The sequence below is a fragment of the Neophocaena asiaeorientalis genome, unplaced genomic scaffold, assembly GCF_003031525.2.
Source record: "Neophocaena asiaeorientalis asiaeorientalis breed wild unplaced genomic scaffold, Neophocaena_asiaeorientalis_V1.1 scaffold46, whole genome shotgun sequence".
NCBI lineage: Eukaryota > Metazoa > Chordata > Mammalia > Artiodactyla > Phocoenidae > Neophocaena > Neophocaena asiaeorientalis.
The window spans coordinates 3,597,674-3,615,798 of record NW_020175393.1 but is presented as its reverse complement, the minus strand read 5'-3'; the positions used below and the strand labels follow the sequence as shown (position 1 = coordinate 3,615,798).

The window sequence follows — 18,125 nt, the reverse complement described above, 5'->3', positions numbered from 1 at the left end:
ATTTGCATCTGTCACTATTTTCAGATTTGAGCTAAGTGTTTTATGTGAATTATGTAGTGTAACCCATACAAAACACTGCATGTTGGGTATTATTCATTCTATAGGTGAGGAGACTGAGGTTCGGAGAGTTTAATAAACTTGCCCAAACTCACTCAGGCAGTGAGACGTAGAGCCAGCATTGAAGCCAAGTTCTCCATCCCCAGGAATCATGCTGTTTGCACCACACCTCCTGAAGAAGAGAAGTTTCATTGAGCTTTTGAAGGAGATGATAAACATGGATTGGCAAAGAGATGGCAGAAGGGGTTGGGGCATAAACACAGAAGTAAAGATCAGCCAGCCACACTAATGACAGGAAGCAGATTGGCCTGACTAGAATAAAGGAGCATATTGGGCAGTAATGACAGGAGATTAAGGGAGACCAACTGCCCAGCTAACTGAAAGCTTTGAAACAAAAAGCTTTTAAAGCTAATAGATTTATTCTTCCAAGTTTGTTTTCTGAGAGTTCCTAGTACAGTGGAAGATGAAGCAGTGACAGTAGAAGACTTCACGACTTTTGTTTTTCTTTCCCCATCTTCTTCATTGGGCTGTGTCATTTTTCTTAACCTACCCTCTTAAGAGGGTTGGGGCTCACCCCCTATCCATAATTTTACAATTTTTTTTATTATAAAAGATGAACATGTATATTGCAAAAAATCTCAAATAATAAAAAAGTGTATAAGTTACAAATATTGCCCCAAACTTTTAATCCCATTCCCCAAAGGTAACTTCTGTTAATAGTTTGGCATCTATCCTTTTAGATGCTTTGCTTGTTTATTACATAACATTAAAAAATATATTTACATATATATGCATGTGTACATGTAAAATGCTATATCATACATGTATTTATGTATAATCCTGAAGACATAAATTCAGCTTAATCATTCTTCATAAAGATAAGCGTCAAAGGCCAGAAAGTTTAAGCTGGAACCCAGTTTGTTTTAATATTTTCCTTTGCGAAAAGCTGCATTCCTCACAGGGATATTAACCTCTCATGAAGAGGGCTATCAAAGCTTCTAGTGAAAAGGGCTTTGAAAAGGCAAGGTCTTGTTCTGATCCCTTTGTTACTGTTAACCCCACATCAACAAGGTCAGTAGATTCTAGAGTAAGAACTTAAGCTTATGAACTCGTGAAGAAAGGAGTGTGGTCTTATGTCTGTAGGAAACCTCTGAATCAACACCAAGGACCTACCTTAGCTCATCAGTTTCAGTTGATTAGGGAAAGAGGAACAAGAGTTATCAAAGGGGCCTAACTTAACTTTTTTTTTGGAACCCCTCTGGAGTTTGCCTAATTGGTGACATTGTTGGTTTGATGACATTCCTCCTCACTCTGGTTTTCTTTTCCATCTGAACCCCCTACAGCTATCAATGGGCATGTTAGGTTTTGGCTTCATTATCACTTACATTCCGGAGGCTGCAATCAGTGCTTACCTGGCTGCCACGGCACTACACATTATGCTGTCCCAGTTGACCTGCATCTTCGGGATTATGATTAGTTTCCATTCTGGTCCCATCTCCTTCTTCTATGTGAGTAATTTCTACCCTCACCGAGACTTACAAATGCCCCTCCCCTTGCTTCCAAAAAGAAGTAGACCCAAGTGGAGAGACTCCTGCATAGGCAGCTGGGTCAAGAGAGTTCTAGAAATAATTTCACCTCTTCTAGATTTACAGTCTTGATTAATTGCAGGTGCCAGTTGGACCATGTTCCCAGTTGCATTAACCATTTCACCCCAGCCTTTTAAATCAACATGATTTATATTAAAATTTGGTCTTTGAGATACTGTATTATCATACTTCTTCCCGTTACATGCCTCCTGAAAGACATATATCCTAAAACATAATATATACAGAATATAAAATGCAAAGTAGTCCCTGAATGCAAGCATGGCCTAGGAGCCAAGCTAAACATACATGGTCTGGGAAAATTGTTAAAGAATAGGCTAATAAACAGAACTCCTGGGTCCTTTCCACTACACTGAAACATAGAAAGTATATTATCTTCTTACTGGACATTATAGTCTTTTAATATATTGCTTTCAATTAAAAAAATATGTATCCACCTACTTGCCCTCACTGTTCTAATAATGCTCATAAAGACCTCTGTGCCCAGCAACACTGCCTAGGGACTTCCTTTTGAACTAATTTAGAAAGAGTGTCATTTTCTAGATTTAGGCAATTATCACATCCCTTTCTAAGCCTCTGTAATTTTGTTTTCTTTCAGAACATAATTAACTACTGTATAGGTCTCCCTAAAGCTAATTCCACCAGCATCTTACTATTTCTAACTGCTATTGTTGCTCTGAGAATCAACAAATGTATCAGAATTTCCTACAATCAGTACCCCATCAAGTTTCCCATGGAAATTTTCCTGGTAGGTGTTTTCATTTTGTTTTGTTTTGTTTTGCTTTTTATTGGAGTATAGTTGCTTTACAATGTTGTGTTAGTTTCTGCTGTACAGCAAAGTGAATCAGTTATACGTATACATATATCCCCTCTTTTTTAGATTTCCTTCCCATTTAGGTCACCACAGAGCACTGAGTAGAGTTCCCTGTGCTATACAGTAGGTTTTCATTAGTTGTCTATTTTATACATAGTAGTGTATATAAGTCAATCCCAATCTCCCAATTCATCCCATCCCCCTTCCCCCATTGGTATCCATAAGTGTTTTCTCTACATCAGTGTCTATTTCTGCTTTGAAAACTGGTTCATCTGTATCATTTTTCTACATTCCACATATATGTGTTAATATACCATATTTGTTTTTCTCTTTCTGACTTACTTCACTCTGTATGACAGTCTCTAGGTCTATCCACGTCTCTGCAAATGGCATTATTTCATTCCTTTTTATGGCTGAGTAATACTCCATTGTATATAGGTACCACATCTTCTTTATCCATTCCTCTGTGGATGGACATTTAGGTTGCTTCCATGTCCTGGCTATTGTAAATAGTGCTGCAATGAACATTGGGGTACATGTATCTTTTTGAATTATGGTTTTCTCCCAGTATATGCCCAGGAGTGGGATTGCTGGGTCATATGGTAATTCTAGTTTTAGTTTTTTGAGGAACCTCCATACTGTTCTCCATAGTGGTTGTACCAGTTTACAGTCCCACCAACAGTGTAGGAGGGTTCCCTTTTCTCCACATCCTCTCCAGCATTTATCATTTGTAGATTTTTTGATGATGGCCATTCTGACCAGTGTGAGGTGATACCTCACTGTAGTTTTGATTTGCATTTCTCTAATGATTAGTGATGTTGAGCATGTTTTCATGTGTTTGTTGGCCATTTGTATGTCTTCTTTGGAGAAATGTCTATTTAGGTCTTCTGCCCATTTTTTCATTGAGTTGTTTTTTTTGATATTGAGTTGCATGAGCTGTTTGTATATTTTGGAGATTAATCCCTTGATGGTTGCTTTGTTTGCAAATATTTTCTCCCATCCTCTTGGATGTCTTTTTGTTTTATTTATCCTTTCCTTTGCTGTGCAAAAGCTTTTAAGTTTCATTAGGTCCCATTTGTTTATTTTCGTTTTTATTTTCATTACTCTAGGAGGTGGGTCAAAAAATCTTCCAGCAATTTATGTCAAATTGTGTTTTGACATAATTTGACATTTGACAAATATGTCAGAGAGTGTTCTGCCTATATTTTCCTCTAAGAGTTTTATAGTGTCCAGCCTTACATTTAGGTCTTTAAGCCATTTTGAGTTTATTTTTGTGTATGGTGTTAGGGAGTGTTCTAATTTCATTCTTTTACATGTAGCTGTCCAGTTTTCCCAGCACCACTTATTGAAGAGACTGTCTTTTCTCTATTGTATATTCTTGCCTGCTTTGTCATAGATTAGGTGACCGAAGGTGCGTGGGTTTATCTCTGGACTTTCTATCCTGTTCCATTGATCTATATTTCTGTTTTTGTGCCAGTACTATATTGTCTTGATTACTGTAGCTTTGTAGTACAGTCTGAAGTCAGGGAGTCTGATTCCTCCAGCTCTGATTTTTTCCCTCAGGATTGCTTTGGCTATTTGGGGTCTTTAGTGTTTCCATACAAATTGTAAAAATTTTTGTTCTAATTCTGGAAAATTGCCATTGGTAATTTGATAGGGATTGCATTGAACATGTAGATTGCTTTGGGTAGTATAGTCATTTTCACAGTATTGATCCTTCCAATCCAAGAACATAGTATGTTTCTCCAGCCGTTAGTGTTGTCTTTGATTTCTTTAATCAGTATCCTATAGTTTTCTGAGGTCTTTTGTCTCCTTAGGTAGGTTTATTCCTAGGTATTATTCTTTTTGTTGTGGTGATAAATGAGATTGTTTCCTTATTTTCTCTTTCTGACCTTTCATTGTTAGTATATAGGAATGCAAGAGATTTCTGTGTATTGATTTTGTATCCTACAACTTTACCAGATTCACTGATAAGCTCTAGTAGTTTTCTGGTGGACTCTTGAGGATTTTCTGTGTATAGTATCAAGTCATCTGCAAACAGTGACAGTTTTACTTCTTCTTTTCCCATTTGGATTCCTTTTATTTCTTTTTCTTCTCTGATTGCCGTGGCCAGGACTTCCAAAACTATGTTGAATAATAGTGGCGAGAGTGGACATCCTTGTCTTGTTCCTGATCTTAGAGGAAATGCTTTCAGTTTTTCACCATTGAGAGTGATGTTAGCTGTGCACTTGTCATACATGGCCTTTATTATGTTGAGGTAGGTTCCCTCTATGCCCACTTTCTGGGGAGTTTTTATCATAAATGGGTGTTGAATTTTGTCAAAAGCTTTTTCTGCATCTATTGAGATGATCATATGGTTTTTATTCTTCAGTTTGTTAATGTGGTGTATCACATTGATTGATTTGTGTATATTGAAGAATCCTTACATCCCTGGGATAAATCTGACTTGATCAAGGTGTATGAGCCTTTTAATGTGTTGTTGGATTCTGTTTGCTTGTATTTTGTTGAAGATTTTTGCATCTATGTTCATCAGTGATATTGGCCTGTAATTTTCTTTTTTTGTGATATCTTTGTCTGGTTTTGGTATTAGGGTGATGATGGCCTCATAGAATGAGCTTGGGCGTGTTCCTCCCTCTTCAATTTTTTGGAAAAGTTTGAGAAGGATAGGTGTTAGCTTTTCTCTAAATGCTTGATAGAATTCACCTGTGAAGCCATCTGGTCCTGGACTTTTATTTGTTGGAAGATTTTTAATCACAGTTTCAATTTCATTACTTGTGATTGGTCTGTTCATATTTTCTATTTCTTCCTGGTTCAGTCTTGGAAGGTTGTACCTTTCTAAGAATTTGTCCATTTTATTGGCATAGAGTTGCTTGTAGTAGTCTCTTATGATCCTTTGTATTTCTGCAGTGTCAGTTGTTACTTTTCCTTTTTCATTTCTAATTTTTATTGATTTGAGTCCTCTCCCTTTTTTTCTTGATGAGTTTGGCTAATGGTTTATCAATTTTGTTGATCTTCTCAAAGAACCAGCTTTTTTTTTTTTTTGTGGTATGCGGGCCTCTCACTGTTGTGGCCTCTCCCACTGCGGAGCACAGTCTCCGGACATGCAGACTTAGTGGCCATGGCTCACGGGCCCAGCCGCTCCATGGCATGTGGGATCCTCCCAGACTGGGGCACGAACCCGTGTCCCCTGCATTGGCAGGTGGACTCTCAACCACTGTGCCACTAGGGAAGCCCAGAACCAGATTTTAGTTTCATTGATCTTTGCTATTGTTTTCTTCATTTCTATTTCATTTATTTCTGCTCTGATCTTTATGATTTCTTTCCTTCTACTAACTTTGGGTTTTGTTTGTTCCTCTTTCTCTAATTCCTTTAGGTGTAGGGTTAGATTGTTTATTTGAGATTTTTGTTTCTTGAGGTAGTATTGTATTACTATAAACTTCCCTCTTAGAATTTCTTTTGCTGCATCCCATATGTTTTGGGTCATCGTGTTTTCATTGTCATTTTTTTCTTGGTATTTTTTGATTTCCTCTTTGATTTCTTCCATGATCCATTGGTTATTTAGTAGCATATTGTTTAGCCTCCATGTGTTTGCGTTCTTTACAGTTTTTTTCCATAATTGATTTCTAATCTCATAGCGTTGTGGTTGGAAAAGATGGTTGATATGATTTCAATTTTCTTAAATTTACTGAGGCTTGATTTGTGAGTGAAGATGTGATCTATCCTAGAGAATGTTCCATGTACACTTGAGAAGAAAGTGTATTCTGCTGCTTTTGGATGGAATGTTCTATAAATATCAATTAATTCTGTCTGGTCTAATGTGTCATTTAAGGCTTTTGTTTCCTTATTAATTTTCTGTCTGGATGATCTGTCTTTTGGTGTAAGTGGGATGTTTCTGGTAAGTGTTTTGATACTCCAAACTCATGGTTCAGATCATTTAAAATATGTATTTTTTAAATTAAATTAAAAGCAAGTAACGTTGGAAGGGAAATGTTCATAGGAGAATTGTAAAAATAATATTTTAAAAATGTACGTTGAGGGTTTCCTTGGTGGCGCAGTGGTTGAGAGTCCGCCTGCCGATGCAGGGGACATGGGTTCATGCCCTGGTCCGGGAAGATCCCATGTGCTGCAGAGCAGCTGGGCCCGTGAGCCATGGCCGCTGAGCCTGCGTGTCCGGAGCCTGTGCTCCACAACGGGAGAGGCCGCAACAGTGAGAGGCCCGCATACCGCAAAAAACAAATGTATGTTGAATTGTGACAAAGCTGAATACATACATTTAGTTAGCTTATAGTTTTTTAAACATGCTTATTTTTCAAAGGATTTTTATCTACTGCCTTTTTCATACTATTTGAAAAATAGGGCTTTTTTTTTTTTTTTTCCCATTATGACAGTAATACAGGCTCATTCTAGCAATTTTTTTTTTGGCTATGCCAAGTGGCTTGTGGGATCTTAGTTCCCTGACTAGGAATCAAACCCAGGGCCCCAGCAATGGAAGCATGGCATCCTAACCACTGGACCGCCAGGGAATTCTAGCAATTTTGAAAAACAGAAAGAAAAAAAAAGAAGGAGGAAAAGAAATTCCTATAGCTGCACTATCCAAAGTCAACTACAATTGATATTCCTGTACTTTCAGTTATTCTCACTTTTCCTCTTTCAAACAAATACATGACAGGCCTATGCTCAGTGTTGTTGAATTTCTGTATTCTTTTATGTAGAGGTTTCATTTCTATTTTAGTATAGCAGCAACCACACTGTTATTCAGCCTCCTTTCATTCTCCCTATGCTACAGTAAAGAAATTGAGGGAGATGAGATGTTAAATGAAAACTAATCCATGTCACTAAGTGGCAGAGCTGGGTTTGGGGAGGAGGGGCTGCTGGGGAAGGTGTGTGTTCATGTACATGTTCTAGGTTTTTTAAACATCTTTTTCTTTAGATCAGGGGAAATGTTAAACTAAATAAATATGATTGTTTTCTTTCTTTTCAAGAATATTAAAAAAATGTTGTCTAAAGATGACATTTCGTGTTTGTTTTAAGAAATCTGGGGGAATTCCCTGGTGGTCCACTGATTAGGACTCCACGCTTTCACTGAGGAGGGCGTGGGTTCAATCCCTGGTCCAGGGAACTAAGATCCCACAAGCCACGCAGCGCGGCCAAAAAAGAAAAAGAAATGTGATAAAATTTATCTTTTGCAGTTAACATTTTTACAATACTAAAGAGATTTTCATAAATAAAGCTCAGGTTTTTGGAGTCAGCATTTCTCTTACAAGGATCAATAAATCTTTGGGTGTCCATGAGCATTACTTTCCCTTTAAGAAGTGTTCTGTGATAGAGATAAATAAGTTCACTGTGTGCACCCCTATATTTCCCAGCTGCCCTTGTAGTTAGGCAGGACCATGCAACTTTGGGGCTAAAGCATAGGCGAATAGGCATGAGTTCCCAATGTTCCTTCCTCCCCTGCTGTAGTAATCATAGGGGCTATATGTTGAGGTGATAGAGTCTCCAGGAAGAATTAGCCTGGATCCCCAAGGCACTATTTGCAAAAAAGCTGTCCTGAAGAGACACTGACCCACAGTGGACTTTGTGTGGGTAAAAAAATAACTTTCAAGTGCTAGGACACTAAGATCTCATGGTTTGTATATTGCCACAGTATAACATATTCTATGCTAACTAATCCAGGTCCATGCTCTTCATGATCGAAAGAGTATAGGAATTGCTTTGGAAACTGAGACCAAGCTCTGTCTTATAACTGTTGTCTACTTCTTGTGGAGGTGCATATCCTTTCTTCCTTGGAGTAGTTAAAAAGCTATCAATTCATAAAGGCCAAAAGCTGAATGGCTGCTTTTACAAAAGACCTTCCAAAACACTGTATACAAATAGTGGGGCCCTAGAGCCCAGGGAACAATGTGCATATGGAGTTTGGGGAGTGGAGTCAGAGGCAACCTCTCCTCTTGGAACCAAGTACAACTCTGGCTTTTAGGAGGCTGAGGCTTTGGAGTCACCAGCAGATGGCATCTGTGACACAGACATCAGCGCGCTCTCTCTGTTTCTATCTCTGTTTCTGTATCTCTCTTTGATTCCAGCTTTACTCAGGTATAAAATTATAAAGTATTTAAAGTGTGCATCATGATGATTTGATACAGATATACATTGTGAAAGGATTTCCCCCATCTAGTTAATTAACACATCCATACCCCATACATTTATCTTTTTTTTTTTTTTTTTTTGGTGAGAACATTTAAGTTCTACTCTCTTAGCAATTTTTAAGTATATGATAAAATGTTATCAACTATAGTCACCATGTTTTACGTTAGATCCTCAGACCTTATTCATCTGTTAGCTGAAAGGTTGCACTGTTTTACCAACCTTTCTCAATTCCCCCATCCCTCAGTCCCTGGCAACCACTTTTCTACTCTCTGTTTCTATGAGCGTGACTGTTTTCTTTTTTGTTTTAGATTCCATGTATAAGTGATACCATGCAGTGTTTGTCTTTCTCTGTCTAGCTTATTTCACTTAGCATAATGCCCTCAAGGTCCATCCGTGTTGTCACAAATCAACCCTCTTTTAAGAGACGTCAGCAGCAGGGATCATAGTGATGTTCCTTTAAGCAACCTCAAAGGCAATAACATTAACCTGGGTTATTAGGAAAGGAGAGGAGTAAGAGTATAGAGGATGCTGTGGGTTGACTATGGCTGACAGATTGGTTTGTGAGCCATAGTTAAGACATTCCTTTGGGGAATGCTATAAATAATTAGGAATGCACCATGAAGTGAAGTGGAGAAATAAACTGAGGTCCAGCAACAAATGTAGGTGGAGACTTAGAATTATTGCAAATTAGACATTAAACTTTTGTGTGACCTGATTTATCCTCAAAGGTTATTGAAGCCTGCAATACACTACTTATACACATGTCAAGTCAAGTGATTGGGAACATTTTCTACTATATAGCAGGGATTAGAGATGTAGTTTAGAATTGGAAAAAGACCTCCATGTTTCCCTTGGAAATGAGGAAAGTAGGAGAGGGAGGATGAAAGCTGGTATGGTGTAGCGGGTGAAAAGCTTTTCACAACACCCCATAAGAAACTACTGTGAAACTAAGATGTGCTGGAGATGGGCTTCCCTGGTGGTACAGTGGTTAAGAATCCGCCTGCCAATGCAGGGGACATGGGTTCAAGCCCTGGTCGGGGAAGGTCCCACATGCCGTGGAGCAACTAAGCCCGTGCACCACAACTACTGAGCCTGTGCTCTAGAGCCCGCAAGCCACAACTACTGAGCCCGCATGCCACAACTACTGAAGCCTGCGTGCCTAAAGCCCGTGCTCCACACAAGAGAAGCCACCACAATAAGAAGACTGCGCACCACAACAAAGAGTAGCCCCCGCTCGCCGCAACTAGAGAAAGCCTGTGCGCAGCAACGAAGACCCAATGCAGCCAAAAAAAAAGGTTGTGCTGGAGGAAACTGCACATACCCAGCAGTCTATCCTTTAGATGGTAGTCTCAAATATTAAGGGAAAATTTCAAGGCAATATTTGGGATCCAGGTAAAATAAACTGACAAATAATTCAAGAGTTTCATAGATACAAGAAATTGTACATACTGTATGTTCATAACTAATGTATGTGTATGTGTGTATTTGTATATGTGTATATTTAAGCCATATAGCAAACACCAAAAAAAAGCATCAATAGTAGTTATCTTTGGGTGATTTATCTCTGCTTTTAAATTTTTCATATTTTCTCTATTTTCCTTAATGAGCAAGTGTAACCTTTATACTGGAAATGAAAGAGTTTCTTGGCCACTTGCCACACTTCCTGTCCCTTAACTATATAAAGATCACAACTTTTCTGTTGATCCAGATCTTCCTTCCATTCTGATCTGTAGGCTTCCTAGGGGTCGTCATCTGAACACAGCATCACAAGTAAACCAACTGCTATCCTGCTCAGTGTCTGGCTGAGCTCTTAGAGTAGATGCTGGGAAAAGATTTATGTGTTAGTAGGGATAATGGAGTAAAGCAACTATATATTATTATTTTTAAATGGGTATTGAGTTCTCTTGTCTCTGCTTTAATTTGCTTTGGTGTGAGGTCTTTATAAGGTGTAACAGCTGCTAGCTTGTCTATTTGCCCTCTAACAGACATTAAAAATGGAAGGGAGCCTTGGTATTTCAGAAGGAAATGAAAGGAGGAAAAAGAAAGCAAGTAATTGCTTTGCTAAAGCAATTTTTCGTGTGTGCTATCAAATGCTGCTCCATCTTATTAATGGTTATTAATGATTATCAATATACCTCAACAATCCCCCAGAGGGCTTACTTGTATTGGGACAGTGTACCTAGATTTTAAAACTTTTAAAACTGAGGCCTTGGTTACAGCTATTATCTGAAAACATGTTTATACTTGATCCAGATATTTAAAGTTGGTGAGGAAAGAGAAGTCTAGGGCAACCATTTTTTCCTATTACTATGTCAGAGACCAAGCCTGAAGTTGTTTTTCATTCTGGTTACATTGCTAAAAAGAGTTCAGGGAACCAAAAGTGTTGGGGAGGACTTCTGCCTTTGTTGTTCCACTGAACTGGCACTGCCTCTTTCTCCAACCTTCATGTATAGGGACTGCCACGTATTGCATTCCCAGTGCTGCCAGAGGCTATGGGCACCTCTGCTCTTGGAAGCAATGCATAATATTTAGATGATCACATGCCTTTTCTTTTTAAACCCCTACAGATTCTTGGGTTCGCTGCATTTGCAAACAAGGTAAACGTGGACACAGAAAACAGCAAGATGCTCATTGATATGATTCCTTATAGGTTGGTAATTCCACTTTTCAAGACTACTTTTCCCTTCCTGTTAACTCTTCTTAGCCTCTGACTACATAGCCTGTTTGGTATCATTGACCAAAACAGAGTGCCATTTAGTTCTCCAGCAAGGATGGGTTTATTCGGGATCAGCAAAGAATTGCAATTTGGGGTCTGCAACCATGGCGAGTCACATGCAAGTCCTCCCACAGCAAGGGAAGAAGTTTTTATAAAGGAAAAAATAAAATTGGAGTGGGGGGATCTATGGTAAACAAAACGTCTATGACTTTTCATTGGCTGAGTCCTTTGCCAGGAAAGAAGAGGAGTCTTTCTTCTTCCTGTTGGGCTCTGCAATGGTCACAGGGTGTGAGAACTCCCCCTTTTGGTCTCTCAACTCTACTTAATTATTTTCTGTTTATTAATATTTTTTAAACAATATTCTCTGCTAACAGTCTCTGGCCACAGCCAAATCTGGGTCATGGGCTCAAGTTCATTTTAGAACACAGAGGTTCTAAAGGACAAGGGCTAGGACAACCCCGTTCTTCTCTGGTCAGCCTTTGACTCTCTTCCCATGGTTGAGCCAATCCCCTTACCCAAGTAAACTGCTTGGATGCACTGAATACCAGAGAGACTCATGCATCTTTCTCACAGCACGTTATGAACCTTCTCAACCTCCATACCTGTCTGATTAACTCTCAAGGATGGGACAAGAGATACCTCTGTTTTCCTAGCCTCTCTCTGGGCTTCAGTGCTCAGGAGGTGAGCATTCCTTCTGTCTTCACCTACTTAGACTGAATGGGTGTCCTTGAGCAACATTACTTCATCACTCTGAGTAGAAAGCCTTCTTCAAGTAGTCTGGCATATGGAGTTCTTAAGGACTTGCAATTAATTGACATTATAATTCCTACCAGTGACTATGGGGCATCACTCTTGCTTCTGTTAGGGAATTATAGTTTCTTTAACCTTGACCAGATGAATCACTTTAGCTAAGAAAGGCCGCATACCACAGTTTCTTGGCTCACGAGAAGGCTTTTGAAGAGCATTGTTTATTTCCTCATGTTCTTCAATAGGGAGTACAGCAAAGAGTCAATGATATTGGCTAGCCCCCAGCATACGAAACAGAGGCTACTTTGATGCAACCATATTGAATTAATCTCATATCCTACCAGTTCTCAGTGAAATCTAATGACGATTAAATACATTTGAAATTCTGTTCACTTTTTTTAAACTGTGAGCAGGCAACCTAGGTAACAGGGAATACAATGGTAAATAAGACTTGGTCTCTGCCCTCAGGAAAAAAAAATGACAAGGGCAACAATGGGATTGATGCTTTACATAATTATTTTATGTCATTTGTTCCTCACAGTAATACTATAAGGAAGATATTATCTTCTTTTTATGGCTCAGGAAACTAAGGGTTACCAAGTTTAAATTACTTATCCAAGCTCACACAGCTGGTCAGTGTCAGAGGTACTATTTGAACCCATTTCTATTTAATTCCAAAATCTAGTATAATAAGCCCTCTATTATACTTAATATGCTTCTGTTATTAATGACTTAAAAAGCACACAATTAACCTTTGCTTATATTTCATCATAAGATTCAAGGGTATAGGTAGAGAAACAAACATTTCAAAAATCTAATTTTAGGTATTGCTTTGAACTCCCTTTTTAATTACCTGTTTAATCACGGTTGCTAGGGACTAGAAAAACTGAACAATTCCACGTCCATGTCCCCTTTTAACTAAATTGCTGACAAAGAATTGAATGTTACAGAAAACATCAGGAAGGAAAGAAACAGTAGTTTATGCTATTATCATACTAAATATTTAAGGTTTACTAACATAGATTTGGGCAATAAATTCATGAAAATTAAAATCTTTTGTGCATCAAAAGACACTATCAACAGAGAAAAAAGACAACTCACAGAATAGGAGAAAATATTTGCAACTCATATATGCTAAGGGATTAACATCCAAAATACATAGAGAACTCCTAAAACGCAACAACAAAAAACCAACAACCTGACTCAAAAAGTAGAGAAAGGACTTGAATAGACATTTTTCCAAGGATGATACACAAATGGCCAATAAACACATAACATGCTCAACATCACTAATCATTTGGGAAATGCAAATCAAAACTACAATAATTCAATAGATACCACCTCACACTCATTAGTGTGACTACTATTTTTTTTAAAAAAAAGACGAAAATAACAAGTGTTGGTGAGGATATGGAGAAAATGGAAATCTTGTGCACTGTTAGTGGGAATGTAAAATGTACAGCCACTGTATGTATGCTGATTCCTCAAAAGATTAAAAATAGAATTGCCAAATGATCCAGCAATCCTACTTCTGGGTATATACCGCCCAAAGTTAAAAGAAGTGTCTTGAAGAGATATTTGTGCACCTATGTCCATAGCAGCATTACTCACAATAGCTGAAATGTGGAAGAAACAATAAGTGTTCATCGATGGATGAATGGATAAGCAAAATGTGTCATAAACATACAATAGAACATTTTTTGACAGTAAGAATATAGTTTTATTTATAGAATTAATAAAAGGAATATACCACACAAGTATTTTACACACAAAACACCTTAGACACAAAGATATGGAAGTGAATTTTTACAGTTTATTCACATTGAGTCTAGAATACTAGGTGACCCATTGTCACCTTTAAAAAACAGAACCTTGTCACATCTCTTGAATACAAATTAAACAGCTCAGACTGAGTTGGTCGAGGTCACATAGAATCTGGAACTCACTCTAGTCTGTGCCTTTACCCTAACTCTTGAAGCTGCTACACTCATGACAGAATAATTCAGTGGGTGGTGAATCAGACAAAACAAACACCAAACAGACTCTCCTTCACAGCATGGCAGGTGTGAGGGAAAGATAAACTTTAAACAAAGCTGTATTTATCTCGCAACAATGCCCCAACTGGAGCACATTTTTCTTTTTTTCCTATAGACAGATACTCCTAACACACGATTCTTCTGCTGCTCAAGAGCCTTCAATGGCTCCCTAGTGCCTATGAACTCACAATGGCAGCATGTTAAGGCTGGACTTTTCTTGTTTGTGACTAGCCCCAGTGGCTTAGCTGAAATTGTCTGAGATTTGATTGGAATTCAGTATTAATTGTGAAGTTGGAGAGAGAGACTGAAGGCTTCATAACAGTTCTGGAATGTGCTTAATTTGGGCACTGAAAATCCAAATATTTTAGCATTCAACTCCCCTCATACAATAGAATATTATTCAGCCTTAAAAAGGAAGGAAATTCTGACATATACTACAACATAGATGAACCTTGAGGACGTTATGCTAAGTGAAATAAGCCAGTCAGAAAAAGACAATTACTATATGATTCCACTTATCTGAGGTACTTAGTAGTCAAAATCACCAAGACAGAAAGTAAAATGCTGGTTGTCAGAGCTGGGGGGAGGGAGAAATGGAGAGTTATTGATTAATAGTTATAGAGTTTCAGTTTTACAAGACGAAGGAGTTATGGAGTAGATGGTGGTGATGGTTGCACATTATGAATGTATTTAATACCACTGAACAGTACATTTAAAAATGGCTAAGATGGTAAATCATGTTATGTGTCTTTTACCCAATTAAAATAATTGGGGGGAAAAAGGTGTGGATAAGAATCAGAAGCAATTTTTACAAAGGACAATGACTAAAATTATACCCTAAAAGATTTGAGTTTGACTAGCAGGGAATACATGGAGCTTTTTAGCTCTAAACCCTCTTAGATGTGATATATGCCTATTGCTTACCCACTGGTATGGTCTCAAACAGTGTAAATAAACTATTTTTCATCGATTTTTGTAGTTTTGCCTGTCCTATCTGTTACCATTGGTACATGGCAGAAACCTTGAACTAGAAGATAGCAGAGCACGTTCTCTTAATGGCTTTTGTAACCTGGCCTGAGTTGCTGGCAGTTTTGGCAAGCTGCTGCCTGAGTTGCTCTTCTTATCTCTTATTTTTATTTTTTTTAAAAAGGGTCAGACCTTTTGAAATGGATGATAAAGTACGATAAGGTTGGAGTGGGGGAGATGCCAATAAATGATTCCTGCTATCTAGGAATAATTCCACCATTTTATTCCAGCTTCCTGTTTCCTGTAACGCCAGATATGAGCAATCTTACTGAAGTTCTTTTAGAAGCGTTCTCCTTAGCTTTAGTGAGCTCCTCTCTGCTCATATTTCTGGGCAGGAAGATTGCCAGTTTCCATAACTATGATGTCAATTCCAACCAGGTGAGAGGACAGGCCTTTCTATTACTTTCTGTGACCCTTTAATCTTTGTTCTCTAACCTTAGCCTGCAGTTAAAATGAAGACTGGAGTTTTCTGTAACCAGAGAGTCCCTTGGACCATGATTTGAATTACAATTACCAAAGGATGTTGTAAAAATTTATTTTTAATTATTTATTTATTTTTGGCTGCGTTGGGTCTTCGTTGCTGTGTGGGGGCTTTCTCTAGTTGAGGCGAGTGGGGGCTACTCTTCGCTGTGGTGTGCGGGCTTCTCACTGTGGTGGCTTCTTTTGTTGCGGAGCACAGGCTCTAGGCACGCAGGCTTCAGTAGTTGTGGCACGTGGGCTCTAGAGCAGAGGCTCAGTAGTTATGGCACGCGGGCTTAGTTGTTCCACGGCCTGTGAGATCTTCCCAGACCAGGGCTCGAACCTGTGTCCCCTGCATTGGCAGGCGGATTCTTAACCACTGCGCCACCAGGGAAGTCCTACCAGAGGATTTTTGAGAAGTGTGGCATACTTAACTCTGAAGCCACTTGAACTAATGTGTGTGGTTACTCTAGAACAGATATGGTGTAGGGAGGCAAGAAGGTAATGTATGACATCATGTTGTTAAGCTAGCAGAGTTCCTCTCCTCTCCTTTTATCTTCCTTTCCACCAAGTCCTTAAAAGTCAACCACACGCCAAAGCACGATAAGAAATGCAGTGGAGGGACTTCCCTCGTGGTCCAGTAACTGACTCCGCTCTCCCAATGCAGGGGGCTCCGGGTTCCATCTCTGACCAGGGAACTAGAACCCACGTGCCACAACAAAGAGTTCGCATGCCGCAACTAAAGAGATCCCACGTTCCACAACGAAGACCCAGTGCAGCCAAGTAAATAAATAAATATTTTTTAAAAAGAAATGCAGTGGAATATCAAAACTAGGATAATAAAACAATTGAGTTGGCCTCCCAGAAATAGTCCTTCTCATTTTCTTTTTTTTAGTCTCCGACCATTTTGAGTTTGGCTTTTTCCCTAGAAATTAAAAAGGGAATATGGGGACTTCCCTGGAGGTCCAGTGATTAGAACTCAGTTCTTTCACTGCCGTGGCCCCAAGGTTCAACCCCTGGTCGGGGAACTAAGATCCTGCTAGCCGCTTGGCACGGCCTGGTGGCCTAATGGTTAGGATTCCGGGCTTTCACTGCCTGGCCCGGGTTCAATCGGTGTCCCACTTTGACTTTAGGATAGCATAGAAGGAAGCAAGAAAAACAGTACTATATTTCTCCCTGTCATCCTAATTCCCAGCAATCATGCGGAAGAGAATAACAATGTCTCATTTACTCACTTTGAAAAAGGATTTTCCTTATGATCTCTAGCTAAAATGAAGAAATCAGATTTACCATCTTTCACTTCTTTCCAATAATATTTCAGTGTTATTTGAAGTGATGTACACAACCCTATCTTCATGCATAAGAAATAACAGTATACCTTTAGTTCAAACTCAGATCAGCCTTCTTTGACAAACAGTAGGCCTAAAGTATTTGCCATTTCTTTACAGGATTTAATAGCCATTGGCCTTTGCAATGTCGTCAGTTCATTTTTCAGATCTTATGTGTTTACTGGTTCTGTTGTCAGGACTATTATCCAGGATAAAACTGGAGGAAGACAACAGGTATGTGAAATAGAATTTGATCTCTAATATAGAAAGACACTTAGGTCTATTCATATGTATATTCACAGAAGGGGATTATATTAGTTTAACTATGTTACTGTTTTAATGTGATGCTTGTTTGGGAAAAATTTGGATTTCATGCTTGGCTTATTTTTTGATTAGATTTTGTCTTAAAAGCTATCTGTCAATGTGGAACTTGAAAATCATTTTCTATAAAAATACTGTTCTGTTAAAGGCTTCTATATATTAGCCCACAAAAAGCTACTTTCCGTGTAACATACCTAAAAGATAATATTTCGGATAAACCAACCATCACCTATTAACATTTTTTTCTATGGGGAACTATATTCTCAGCCCTAGTCTGGGAAAATAATAATATAACTCTCTCCTTCCTGACAGCAGAACTAGAAACTTTCCTGGCTTCCTCAAAGGGCATGACAAGAGGCTTTCATGATAGAGAATAAAGTCTTTGTCTAGGTGAGCTTAGGGAATTTATGACCATTCTACCTTTGTGTAAGAGAAAATTATCTAGGTCAGACCCTCTTCAGACCCTGAATTAGTAAACTAAATATATAGGGTATGGAAGGGAAGAAGGAAAGGGAAAATGTTGGCAGAGAAGGCTCTAAAGGCAAGCTCTCTAATTGTAGGTAAGAGATTTTTTAAAATTTTATTTATTTCATTTATTTATTTTTGACTGTGTTGGGTCTTCGTTGCTGCGCACGGGCTTTCTCTAGTTGCGGCGACCAGGGGCTACTTTTCGTTGTGGTGCACGGGCTTCTCATTGCGGTGGCTTCTGGTGTAGCGGAGCACAGGCTCCAGGCGTGTGGGCTCAGTAGTTGTGGCTCACGGGCTCTAGAGCGCAGGCTCAGTAGTTGTGGCACACGGGCTTAGTTGCTCCATGGAATGTGGCATCTTCCTGGACTAGGGCTCGAACCTGTGTCCCCTGCATTGGCAGGCAGATTC

General features: G+C 38.8%; 1 protein-coding gene across 1 annotated transcript in view; it reads left to right on the top strand.

Annotated features, from left to right (window-relative positions):
- Positions 1–18,125, top strand: part of SLC26A8 (solute carrier family 26 member 8) — a 72,168-nt gene that overhangs the window by 32,377 nt on the left and 21,666 nt on the right. The window contains exons 6-10 of the mRNA XM_024765856.1: positions 1,401–1,565; positions 2,260–2,409; positions 11,184–11,266; positions 15,372–15,519; positions 17,049–17,162. Of these exons, the coding sequence (XP_024621624.1) occupies positions 1,401–1,565; positions 2,260–2,409; positions 11,184–11,266; positions 15,372–15,519; positions 17,049–17,162 (660 nt within the window). The remainder of the gene's footprint in view (positions 1–1,400; positions 1,566–2,259; positions 2,410–11,183; positions 11,267–15,371; positions 15,520–17,048; positions 17,163–18,125) is intronic.